The sequence below is a fragment of the Dictyostelium purpureum genome (assembly GCF_000190715.1).
Source record: "Dictyostelium purpureum unplaced genomic scaffold DICPUscaffold_134, whole genome shotgun sequence".
NCBI classification, from domain to species: Eukaryota; Evosea; class Eumycetozoa; order Dictyosteliales; family Dictyosteliaceae; genus Dictyostelium; species Dictyostelium purpureum.
The window spans coordinates 1,065-14,044 of NW_003519471.1; the positions used below are offsets into that span (position 1 = coordinate 1,065).

General features: G+C 23.7%; 6 protein-coding genes across 6 annotated transcripts; 4 read left to right on the plus strand and 2 right to left on the minus strand.

Annotated features, from left to right (window-relative positions):
- Window positions 1-327: 327 nt before the first annotated feature.
- Window positions 328-1,788, plus strand: DICPUDRAFT_92097 (uncharacterized protein). Its single transcript, XM_003288390.1, has one exon. It carries the CDS (start codon window positions 385-387, stop codon window positions 1,483-1,485), a length of 1,101 nt encoding a protein of 366 aa, XP_003288438.1. The 5' UTR covers window positions 328-384; the 3' UTR covers window positions 1,486-1,788.
- Window positions 1,789-1,818: 30 nt separating this feature from the next.
- Window positions 1,819-3,241, minus strand: DICPUDRAFT_34085 (uncharacterized protein; the record flags this gene model as incomplete). The annotated part of the gene is made up of 2 exons (XM_003288404.1): window positions 1,819-2,296; window positions 2,364-3,241. 2 exons carry the CDS (start codon window positions 3,239-3,241, stop codon window positions 1,819-1,821), a joined length of 1,356 nt encoding a protein of 451 aa, XP_003288452.1.
- Window positions 3,242-3,606: 365 nt separating this feature from the next.
- On the minus strand, window positions 3,607-5,132 carry Pde3 (cGMP phosphodiesterase type I; the record flags this gene model as incomplete). Its single annotated transcript, XM_003288405.1, has 3 exons — window positions 3,607-3,810; window positions 3,886-4,329; window positions 4,407-5,132. 3 exons carry the CDS (start codon window positions 5,130-5,132, stop codon window positions 3,607-3,609), a joined length of 1,374 nt encoding a protein of 457 aa, XP_003288453.1.
- Window positions 5,133-7,525: 2,393 nt separating this feature from the next.
- Window positions 7,526-10,353, plus strand: DICPUDRAFT_47922 (uncharacterized protein). Its single transcript, XM_003288391.1, has 2 exons — window positions 7,526-7,712; window positions 7,789-10,353. Exons 1-2 carry the CDS (start codon window positions 7,635-7,637, stop codon window positions 10,291-10,293), a joined length of 2,583 nt encoding a protein of 860 aa, XP_003288439.1. The 5' UTR covers window positions 7,526-7,634; the 3' UTR covers window positions 10,294-10,353.
- An 876-nt stretch (window positions 10,354-11,229) lies between these two features.
- DICPUDRAFT_92099 (uncharacterized protein) lies at window positions 11,230-11,695 on the plus strand. Its single transcript, XM_003288392.1, has 2 exons — window positions 11,230-11,293; window positions 11,363-11,695. The coding sequence occupies exons 1-2, from the start codon at window positions 11,281-11,283 to the stop codon at window positions 11,590-11,592; spliced, it is 243 nt and encodes an 80-aa protein (XP_003288440.1). The 5' UTR covers window positions 11,230-11,280; the 3' UTR covers window positions 11,593-11,695.
- Window positions 11,696-12,509: 814 nt separating this feature from the next.
- On the plus strand, window positions 12,510-12,829 carry DICPUDRAFT_152671 (uncharacterized protein; the record flags this gene model as incomplete). The annotated part of the gene is made up of 2 exons (XM_003288393.1): window positions 12,510-12,522; window positions 12,603-12,829. 2 exons carry the CDS (start codon window positions 12,510-12,512, stop codon window positions 12,827-12,829), a joined length of 240 nt encoding a protein of 79 aa, XP_003288441.1.
- Between the last annotated feature and the right edge of the window lie 151 nt (window positions 12,830-12,980).

Sequence of the window (12,980 nt, forward strand, 5' to 3'; positions counted from 1 at the left end):
CAACAAAATAGTAATGGATATAACATTAATAGACCAAATCACTTTTTACAACAGGGTAATTTTTTAAGTGGCTTACGTACAAGTGGTGACCAACATCCAATTTATACTAGTCAACATCAACCCATTGGATCCTCAGCATCAGCATCAAATCCAAATAATAATAATACAAGTGTTTTAGTAACAGAAGGCCAACCAGAATTATTATCGACAGATTGTGAATGTTTTGTAAAAATTGATAAAGAGTCAATGATGAACGATGTATCAAGATTTGTTTTGGATTTAGAAAAACCATTAACATTACCAATTAAAGATAGAGAATCAATTATTCCACTTAGCACCTTATTTCAATTTTTAGATAATTGTGACCATGTCGAGAGAATCAAGATGAGAGTTTGTATAGATTTGCCATATTCAAAGAGTAAAGAGCATTCAATTTTTAGATCCAATATAAAGAATGCAGAAAAAGTAACCGAATTAGGACTTTTAAATCATGACCCATCCGATACAAGTATGAGCTCTGCAATTGGAACAACAACAACAATCAACAGTTTATTATTTTCAACTATTTTCCACAATTCAAATACATTCATAAACTTAAAGAGACTTTATTTAATAACTACAAACCTCGATATAAAATTTTTAGTTTCTCTTAAAAAACATTTACCAAATCTTTCGGGTCTTCATTTGTCGGTATGGAATACCAATGTAAATTCTCTTTTTGAAATGATCACCTCAGTTTTTGGAAGTGGCTTAAAAGAGCTTACAATTCGTTTTACAACATGCCTTGGTATCAAATATACACCATTCTCTCATACCGAATACAAATTGGAAGATTCAATGGTTGAAATGTTAGTTAGAAAGTGTCCAAATTTAGAGCATTTTTCATTTGAAGGTTGGCTTTCAAATATAACTGTCAAATCTTTTCAATTACTTTCAACTTTAAAAATGAGACATCTCGTTTTAAAGAATGGCCCACTCACTCAAACTACATGCAAACCAATTTGGGCAAGAGTTAAAATAGAATCAATGGAAAGCCCATATCAATCAAATTTAATATCCGAACACGAGATTAAAAATTTTGTATCAAACCAACCATTATTAAAGGTTTTAGAAATTAATACACCACAAATCGATAAATTTACAAATTCAAAAGACTTTGAAAAAAAACAAAATCGACAGGATTTAAATAATAATTATGATAACTTTAATAATAATCATCAACAACAACAATCACCAAATATAATCAACTCACCAGATATCGAATTTGACAATTTAAATAGTTATTTAACAAATTTACAAAAACATCAAAAAAATTTAGCCCTTAGCCATAACGAAACTAGTTTATCTGATGATTTGGTAACATTCTTTATAGAATCATGCCCAAGTTTAAAATATTTAAAAATTGTAGATAGATTAAATTCACGTTCCCATATTAGAGCAAATAGAAATAAATATCATAAATTACCAAAATTTTTATCAGCTTAATAAAAAACAATCCCAACATCAACAACCACCATAAACACCCATGTAATAAATAGTATCTCAACCACCAAACAACCACCAAACAACCACCAGACACCAACACAAAATATAAATCATACAGTTAAATTTTATAAAAAATGATATATTAAAATATATACACAAAATTATATTATTTTTTAAAATTTTGGATATTATTATTTAAAAAAAATAATAGTCAAATAAAATTTAAATATTTATTTATTTATTATAGCTATTTATATTTTATCTAAAGATATTAGTATAAAATTTTAAATAGTTTATAAATTCAAAAAAAAAAAATTTCTTTTTCTTTTTTACTTATTTTTTATTATTTTTATTTTTTTTATTATCTCTATAGCTTTCTCTATTTTCGTGTTGTTTTCTATTTATATTATTACTCTTATTATTTGTGTTGCTATTATTATTATTATTTTTATTATTTATATTATTATTTGTTTGAATTTTTGGAGGGTTTTGAATAACAGGGTCTTGCTTTCTTTTAATAAAGTTTTCTTTATCCATACCAGTAACATTTAAAATAACAGATCTAATTTCATTGAGACCACTGCTTTCGAGAGCACTGGTTTGGATAATGGTGGGTAAACAGCATGATGTTTCGTTGATAATATCTTTTAGTTGATTATAGATACCTTTTAAAATTGATGGTTTGGTTTTATCTATTTTAGTTAATACAATTTGAAATGATACTTTATGTTGATCAATTAATTCAATTGCCTCAATATCATTTTTATGAATACCAATTCTTGAATCTATTAATAAAAATATTTTAAATAAACTAAAAAAAAATAAAAAGTTAATAACCCATTATCGGTTTCTTTAAAAGATATTAGTAAAATGCTTACTTTGGTGTTGTTAATAAATATTCTGAAATTGCTTCACCCCATACCGATGATTTCTTTTTTGAAACTTTTGCAAAACCATAACCTGGTAAATCGACAAGATAAATTTTTTCCCAAAGCTGATAGAAATTAATTGATTTTGTACAACCTGGTTTTTTTGAAACATAAGCCATATCACGATTTAGAATTGCATTTAATAATGAAGATTTACCTGCATTTGATTTACCAAGGAATGCAACCTGTGGATATGATTTCTTTGGGAAATCGACACCCTTAATTGCCATCGAGTCCAACGATGCACCCTTACTGAAAAATGAATTTGCAAATCTAATCTCGCTTTCACTAATTTCTCTTTTGATACCATAAGATTGTTCGATTAATGATGTTGGGATTTTGACATCCGATATATTAGTTTTACCTTGCTCTACCATTAACCTTTTAATTTGCTCCTCTAAAAATAGATCCTCTGGTGGTGAATTTTCATCAGTAAATATTGGTTTTGAAAAGTCAAGTGGACTTGCATTATTATTGTTTATTTTTTTTGGTGTTTTATTTTCCATAGATTCAATTGTGGGTCTTTGATCTATAATTAATTCACTCATCTCCTCATAATTTTCTTCTAATAATTCTTTAAATGATTTCTTTCCTTCTCTTTCTCTTTTCTTTTTTAATAAATCTTCACTTGAGAATTTAATATATGATGATTTAAAATCGTATTGCTCTTTTATTTTTTTATTTTTTTCTCCTCTTTCTTTTAATTTTAATAATGCCCCTTTTTTTTTATTTATACTAGTTGAATAATTGGTTATATTAAACCTATTTAATAAGTTTAAATTTATATTTATATTTAATAAATATTTTATATTATTATTTTTAAACATTTTATAATTATAATTTATTATTATTATTAAAATTAAATAAAAAAAAATAATAAAAAAAAAAATAAAAATTTAAATTTAAAATAAAAAAACGAAAAAAAAAAAAAAAAAAAAAAAAAATAAAAAGTATAATGCAATAATAACCAAGAAAAGATATTGTTTTTTTAAATAAATATAATATTTTTTTTATTTCGATTTTTATTACCAAAACGACTAGTCACTAGTCTTGATTTAATAATTTTAAAAAAAATTTTATGGTGTTAGTTTGGGTGGGGTTGGGAGTTGAATATTTGTTATAAATATGTGGTGTGGGGTTTGATTTGTGTGGTGGTTTGGTTTGGTTTGGTTTTGAAGAAAAATTTTGGGTTTTAATTTCCAGTGTTTGACCATGTTTCTTTATTTTCTTTTATTCTTGTAACAAAATCTTCTAACGATGGTAATAAAACTTGTAGTGATTGATAGGAAGGTAATAAGAACTTTTCAATGAATGATACCTGAGTTAAATGTAAAACAACTTTTTCACGTTCCATAAATGGTGTAACAGGAATGTTATTAAGTTTTTCTAAATCGCTCTAAATAAAATAAAAATTAAAAAAAATATCAGTATAAAAACTATTAAAATTTTATAAAACCAATTTAATATTTACTTGATTAAAAAACTCTTGCATTAATGCGTTTGCCCATTTATTTGAAATATCGAATGATCTTAATTCGTTTGAAATATCTGCTGATTTTAGTAACATAATTAATAATAAATCACGGTGTTCTGTATTTTCCCAATTAAAGTTTAGTATAGCTTCATCAAATTGAGATTTGTAAGAAAAGTGGTTCTCCATATCAGTAGCCAAAATCAATATTTTTACTTTGTTCAAAAAGATTTCTTTTTCCTCTTCAGATAGTGTTTCCATTAACTTTGAACCTACATCGCTTGATAGAATTTTTAAACATATTGAAAGATGATGATTCTCTAAAACTGATTTATTATCATATAACACTGCTATTGGACTTTTAATATTAATTTGAAATTTATTACTTAATGCTGGATGGTCCAAATCATGACAAATTGATGCAATTATAATTGATAATTTTTCCTATTAATTAATTAAAAAATAAAATTAATAAATAAATAAAATAAAAACCTAAATGTTATATAATTTAGTTTACTTACGATTGGTGTTAAAATATTTAAAAGATTTGCTTTAATAAAAATTAAAAATACGGTTTGGGTCACAGCAATTGCATGATTAAAAGAATGAAATGGGTTTTCTCTATAGGAACATGAAACAATTTCTAAAAATTCTGTGACATCAGTAAGATTTAGATCCTTAACCAAACCAGATGCTTCAAAAATAGCTTTGCCATTCTCTATTAATAATTGTTTATTCTTTGACCATGATGAAAAATTAATTGAAAATATATCATTTTCTTCAGTTGCGCCATTTATATTGTTTTTATTTATATTATTTTCATCATCTTCATCTTGTTGATTATTACTATTATCACCATTACTGTCATTATCTTCATTGTTGCTATTGTTATCACTGTGGTTTTCACTATTACTATTTCCATTATTGCTGTCATTTATACTTCTACTATTTTCTGAATAGTCTTTATCATTTACACTACTGTTACCATTTTTTTCATTTGAAATTGAACTATTGTTACTATTTAAACTATGTACATTATGATTAATATTAGCATTATCATTATTTTTTATATTAATTGTTGTTGTTGTTGTTGTTGCGGAATCTTGGTTACTACTTCCATCAGCTGTTATTGTTTCATTATATTTGCTACTGGTTGATTGTTGTGATGGCGATGTTTGGTCTGTGGTGCTCCTAAAATTATTGGAATATCTTATAACACCTTCGAAACAAGATCTGATTAATTCCATTTTATTTAAAACTTTACTATTTGTTTTTTGGGGTGATCTACTTTTCTCCTATATTATATATATTTTATTATATATAATATAGTTTTTGGTAGCGTTTTTTTTTCCTTTTCTTTTTTTTCTTAAATAATTTTAATGGTATTTTTACTTAAAAATACGATTTGCTATTATATATATAAATATAAATAAAAATAAACACAATTGTTCTATTGTTTAGTTTTAAAAAAAATAAAAAAAAATTAAAAAATAAAAAATAAAAAATAAAATATTTTTTAAAAAAAATTTTAAAAAATTTTATAAAATAAAATAAAAAAAAAAAATAAAAAAAATAAAATAAAAAAAATGTTAATATTTATATTTATTGTAGTACTATTATTTATTTTATCTGTTAATTTAATATATCTATATGTAAATACTGATGATACGATATGATGTGTATAAAAATAAAAAATAAAATAAAAAAAAATAAAAAAAAGATATCAATAAAAAAATATTAAAATAAAAATAAAAATAAAATTAAAAAAAAATAAAATAAAATAAAATAAAAATAAGTTATAATCATCAAGTTGTGTGTGGTTGTTGTGTATAAGTGGTAATTAGAGCGAGTGAGTGGGGTGTGTATTTTTTTAGTTTATTATAATAATAAAATAAATTTTTAAAATTAAAAATTGGAAAAAAAAATTTGGGAAGTGTGGGTTTATTGGAGGTAGGTGAGTGATAAATGAGATCGTGATTAATTATATTTTTCTAATTGGGCAGCTTTGATAATAATATGAGTATGAGATGAAATATGATATATAATATTTATATATATATATAAAAAAACAAAAACTTTATTTTTAAATAATTACATTTACCAACTTTAATATAATGTATTTTGCCTACTATATTACTATTATTTTTACTATTTGTTTCCGTTATTTTGATTAAATACTTAATATTTTAAATATTTATTAAAATTTTAATTTTAAAAAAAAAAAATAAAAAAATAAAAAAATAAAAAGATTTCTTTTTTTGATTTATTAAAGTTTTGAAAAATAAAAATAAAAATATAAAAATATAAAATTATAAAAAGATCAACTTAAAGTAAATTATAATATAATAAAATAAATATAATATAATATAATATAATTTATAATATATATATATAAAATAAAAAAAATAAAAAACTAAAAAATTTAAAAAAAATAAAATAAAAAATAAAAAACTTTTTTTTTAATTTTTAAAAAAAAAGTATCTTTAACGGTTATCTTTTTTAATAAATTAAATAATAAAATAGTGGGTGGCATGGTTGTTAGCTTCTCTATTTCTTCATTTCAAATACATCCAATTTGCACCATTTGGTTTGCTCATGTGAACTTGACCAAATATAACAATTACACTTGTATTCATACTATATATAAATGGAAAAAAAAAAAATTACTAATAGTATGAGAACATATGTACTAAATATTCAAATATGGAATTTTTTTTTAGATTTCAAAATTACTTTTAAAGGATAAATCTTTTAATTATTTTTTTTTTTTGCCAATTAAATATTATATCATGATACATGTAATATCTCATTGAGTATTAATTATATTGCCTTATAAATTTATAATTATAATAATTACATTAATTATAAAAAAAAAAAAAAAAAAAGTTTGCAGATTTGGGAATGTGATTTTTTAAAAAATATCTCATTTTTTTGTTTAAAATAAAAATATAGCTATTAAATAGTTCATAACATATCCTTATTATAATGATTTCTTTTATTTTTTTTTTTTTTATTTTTTTTATTTCTTGTTTTTTTTTAGTATACTCTTTTATCTCCTTAAAAGATATATTGATTGTTTAATTAATTAAAAAAAATATAAAAAAAAAACAAAAACAAAAAAAAAAAATCAAACCAAACCAAATTCAAATATTTATATTGATTAATAATAAAAATTTATTGTAATTATTTATGGTTAAATTATTATAAATAAATTTAAAAATAAAAAAATGGAGGTGTGGGTTTTTTTTGATTTTAGAAATAAAACAAAGTTATTTTATTTTTACTATTAACTCATCAAACAGACCCTTCTAATTAAAATTTCAAATAAAAGTATAAACTGATAAATAATAGTAGTGGTGGGTTATCACCATTTATATTTTAAACTGAAAAAAAAAGAAAAAAAATTAAAATAAATAAAAAAAAAATCTTTTTTAGATTCAAATCTTATTTTCAAAAAAAAATTGGGTTTATTTTTTATTATTTTTTTTTTTTTTTTTTTTTTTTTTAATTATTATAAAATTTTTTCAAAAAAAAATAAAATAAAAAATTTTTTATATAATTTTTTTTTTTTTAATTCATTCTGTATAATATACATTTTTTTTTATTATTTATTTTCCCTATTTATATTTATATATTTAATAGTTTATAAAAAAAATCTTAAATTTTTTTTGTAAATTTGTAACATTTAAAAAAACTAAACACCACCAAATAAATTAATATTTATTTTTGTAAAACATATATAATATAAAATGTCAGAAGAAACTGCCACCGTATCTGGTAATGATAAACAATTATTAAATAAAGCTTGGGAAATCACCCAAAAAAAAGTAATTATTTAATATTTTTAAAATTCAATTTTTATAAAATAAATATTAATATATTTTTTTTAATTGTATCTAAAAGACTTTTACTGCTTGGTGTAATTCACACTTACGTAAACTTGGTTCAAATATTGAACAAATCGACTCAGATTTCACTGATGGTATTAAATTAGCTCAATTATTAGAAGTTATTTCTAATGATCCAGTTTTCAAAGTAAATAAAACACCAAAATTAAGAATTCACTCAATTCAAAATGTTGGTCTTTGTTTAAAACACATCGAAGCCCATGGTGTTAAACTCATTGGTATTGGTGCTGAAGAGTTAGTCGATAAGAATCTTAAAATGACTTTAGGTATGATTTGGACCATTATTCTTCGTTTTGCCATTCAAGATATTTCAATTGAAGAATTATCAGCCAAAGAAGCTCTTTTACTTTGGTGCCAAAGAAAAACTGAAGGTTATGAACGTGTTAAAGTTGGTAATTTCCATACCTCCTTCCAAGATGGTCTTGCTTTCTGTGCTTTAATCCACAAACATCGTCCAGATTTAATCGATTACGATTCATTAAACAAAGATGACAAAGCTGGTAACTTACAATTAGCTTTCGATATTGCCGAAAAAGAATTAGATATTCCAAAGATGCTTGATGTCTCTGATATGTTAGATGTTCCAAAACCAGATGAACGTTCAGTTATGACCTACGTTGCTCAATACTACCATCACTTCTCTGCCTCAAGAAAAGCTGAAACTGCTGGTAAACAAGTCGGTAAAGTTTTAGATACCTTTATGTTACTCGAACAAACCAAATCTGATTATGTCAAGAGAGCCACCGAATTAGTCGAATGGATCAACGCTAAAGTTCAACACCTCGAAGGTCGTGATTTCGGTGAATCAATCGAATCAGTTCAACAACACATTGCTTCACTCAAAGCCTACAAGAATGGTGAAAAACCACCAAAGGGTCAAGAAGTTCTCGAATTAGAAGCCATCTTCAACTCATTACAAACTAAATTACGTTTAATTAAACGTGAACCATTCGTTCCACCACAAGGTTTATCACCATCAGAAATCGATCAATTATGGACACATTTAGATAAAACTGAACAAGAACACCAAGATGCTCTTAGAAACGAACTCAAACGTCAAAAGAAAATCGCTGTTCTCTTACAAAAATACAACCGTATTCTTAAGAAATTAGAAAACTGGTCAAACTCCAAATCATCATACTTATCATCAACTGATTTCGGTGATTCAATCACTGCTGTTCAAGCCAAATTAAAGAATTTAGAAGCTTTTGACGGTGAATACCAATCATTAGAAGCTCAATCAACTAGTGATCTCGATAGCATTCTTGCTCAATTAGCTGAACTTAACTACAGCGGTGTTGGCCAATTAACTGAACGTAAAGATACCTTCTTCAATGGTCAATGGCAAGGTGTTAAACAATCTTCAGAAACTTATAAGAACTCACTTTTAGCTGAATTAGAAAAACTTCAAAAGATCGAAGATTCATTAGTCGAATTTGCTAAACGTGCTGCTCAATTAAACGTCTGGATTGAATCTGCTGATGATACCGTCTTTGACCCAATCAGTGTCGACTCTATCGATGCTGTTAATGAAACCCAAGCCAAATTCGATGCTTTCCTCCAAGATCAAGCCAACCAATTTGCTGAATTAGAAGCTCTTGCTCAATTAACTCAACAACTCCGTGATTTAGGTCGTTCAGAAAACGATTACTCTGTCATTTCATATGATGATCTTTCAGCCAAATGGAACTCATTATTAGCTGGTATTGAACAACGTAAAGCTGAACTTGCCACTGAACTTTCAACTCAAACCAACAATGATGCTTTATGCCAAGCCTTTGCTGAAAAAGCTAATGTTGTCAGTGAATACGTTTCAGAAAACCTCGAAAAACTTTCACAAAATGCTTCAGATCCACAAGAACAATTAAATAACATTCGTGCCATCATTGCCGATCAATCAGAAAAGAAATCACTCTTAGACGATTTAATCGCTACTGCCACCCAATTAGAAGAAGCTCAAGTCACTGAAAACAAACACACTCAACACACTTTAGACTCTGTTAAATTAAAATGGGAAAAACTCACCACCGCCGCCAAAAAACAAGAACAAGTCTTTGAAGGTGAAATCCTTTCAAAACAAGTTTCAGGTGTATCAGCTGAAGAATTATCTGAATTCAAAGCTTGTTATTCACACTTTGATAAAGATAATGATAACAAATTAAACCGTCTCGAATTTGGTTCATGCCTCAAATCACTCGGTGAAGATTTAACTGAAGATCAATTATCAGCTGTCATCACTAAAATTGATGCTGATAACTCTGGTTTCATCTCATTCGAAGAATTTGTTGAATACATGGTCAGCTCACGTAAAGGTTCAGATAATGCAGAATCAATTAAAGCTGCTTTCAAAGTTATGGCTGAAGATAAAGACTTCATCACTGAAGCTCAAATCCGTCAATCAATTTCAGATGCTAAACAAGTTGAATATTTATTAGCCAATATGCCACGTACCGAACAAGGTTTCGATTACAACTCATTTGCTGAAACTTTATACAAATAAACAATATATTTATAAAAATGGTATATAGTAATAAAAAAAAATAAAAAAAATTTTAGATATAAAAAAAAAAAAAAAAAAAAAAAAAAAAAAAAAACATTTTTTCTTATTATTTTATTTATAACTAGAATTTAGGATCGTCATTAATACAATTCATAATGATTTAATATAAAAATAGAAATTAACTTACTTGTTTAATTTTATTTTAATTTTTTATAAATTTTTTTATTTTATTAATTGGGGGTAGCTATTTTTTTTAAACACACTACATAACAAGAAAACAAATAGAATAACCCCATTTTTTATAGTGGTTATATAAGGTTATATAATATAAAAATACATAAAACATAGATATATAAATGTGTTTATTGTTAAAGTTGTAGCGAAAAAAAGTAGTAGTTTTAAAAAGTAAATATTAACATTATGCATTGTTTAAATTGCATCATAAAACATCATACAGTATCATTAATCATCATAAAATAAAAAAAATGTTGGAAGGTAATATTGACTTATATTTTTAAATTTGGATTCATTAATTTAGTTGAAGATGGTATTGTCATAGATTTCATCCAGGTTATATGTAGAATTTTTATAACCAGGACAGGAGAATATTTGTAAACAAAAGCATTATTCAAGTTATTCAAATATATTTAATAATTCAAGGTGTGAAAAAACAATCTATATCAGATAGCTTCATTAGGTTAGTGATTTATAAATAAAATTTTTTTAATTTTTATTTTTTTGTTGTTAAGTGATAATTTAAACGTTGCATTATTTTTAGAATATCATTTTCTTTAAAAAGTAATTGTATTTTATATTTACAATTTCATATAATTTTATTTAAATTTAATATTTTCATTTTTTTTTTAAAGAAATACATATTTAAAAAAAAACTATTTAAAGTCAAATATTTTGTCTTTTTTTAAATATCAATTCAAACAAACAAACAAATTAACTTACTAATTAAATTTAATTTCTAAAAAAACTAAAATGACAATTTTAAGTAAGTATTTTTATAATTTAAAAAAAAATTTATAAAAATAAATTAATCAATTTTTTATATTTTTTTCAGATTCCATCACTTCATTCAATAAAGTTTCAAAATCATCATCAGTTGTTGCCTCCGGTAGCTCAAACAATCAACAATCCAATAATTCTTCAGCTTCTCTATTTGGCCATGGTATTGCTGGTGCAGGTGGTCAAAGAGGTGGCACAGTCTATTACAACAAAACCTCAACCTCATCATCTGAAACTTACTATGCTAGTGGCCAAGAATCAGGTGGTTTTGGTTTCCTTCATTAAATAATGAATGGTAAACAAAAAAGTGATATTACTTTATGCATCTGTAAAAATTTATTAAATAAAAATCTTAAATATATATCATTATAAATTACATTAAAGTTTAATATAGTATTTGTTTATTTTATAATAATATCTATAATATCGTATCTTGCATTGAGATTCTATTGTTAAAAGTAAAAAAAAAAATTAAATTAATTTTTTATTTCTATATATATATTTATATAAAATCTTATTTTTAATCTCAAATTTTACATTTAATATATATTGTTATTTTTCATTCTCCATTTTAATTTTATTTTTTTACTCCATTTAATATGCAGTAAAGTAAATATACTGAAACTTAATAACGAATGGATCAAAACAATTTGATATACCAACCACACATTATGACCCCTTTTTTATATTTTTTAATTTAATTTTATTTTTTAAAAATTATTTTTATCTCTTTTTTCCTTTTAGATAGGGTTAATTTATTTAAAAAAATGATGTTTTATGATGCAATTCAGTAGAGTTAATAATAAATTAAAATTATTTTAAATTTTTATAATAAAAGTTATTTATTAAAAAAAGAATTGCCTTATAAAGATGGAATATTGGTATTTAATACTTCTTTAAATAGATGTTTTAGTGTGTTGGTCTTTACAAATGATAGTTTTTTGTTAAAGATTTCATGGCGATTATCCAAAAAATTAGAATAAATAATAACGGTATATCAATTTGTAACTATTATTAGTTTTATTTGAAAATAATTACAATTCCTTATTTGGAAAATTTGTATTTATTCTATTCAATTCTTTTTTTATTTAGTTTTTTTTTTTTAATTTTAAAAATGAAAAAAAAAAATATTTAAGAAATGAAAAAAAATTTTATTATTCATCAAATTAACAAAAAAAAATAAACAATAAATTAAAAAAGAAATGTCAATCTTAAGTAAGTAAAAAGTTTAGTTTCATTTATTGGTTTATTTCATTATTTGTATTAATAAATTATTTTAAATATATAAATTTTAGAATCCATCACTTCACTCGGTAATGTTTCAAAATCATCATCAGTTGTCGCATCCGGTGGCTCAATTGGTCAACAATCAAACAATTCAGTAGCACACTTTGGCCATGGTATTGCTGGTGCTGGTGGAAAACAAAATGGTACTGTTTATTATAACAAGACCAATACATCAACATCTGAAACTTATTATACAAGTGGCCAACAATCTGGTGGCTATGGTTATGCCTTCTAAAAACATTAAAATAATTTATTTTAATCAATTTAATTGGTTTTAAATTTTAATTATGTAAATTCAAAAATAGTACTATTAATAAATAAAAATTTAAAAAACAAAAATTTTTATTATCTTAAAAATATTATTTTTTTTTTTCTTATTTTTTAAT

Coding starts and splice junctions, on each gene's coding strand:
- DICPUDRAFT_47922 (XM_003288391.1), top strand. CDS start 7,635: ATGTCAGAAGAAACTGCCACCGTATCTGGTAATGATAAACAATTATTA. Junction 7,713..7,788: donor GGGAAATCACCCAAAAAAAA/GTAATTATTTAA, acceptor TGTATCTAAAAG/ACTTTTACTGCTTGGTGTAA.
- DICPUDRAFT_92097 (XM_003288390.1), top strand. CDS start 385: ATGAGAGTTTGTATAGATTTGCCATATTCAAAGAGTAAAGAGCATTCA.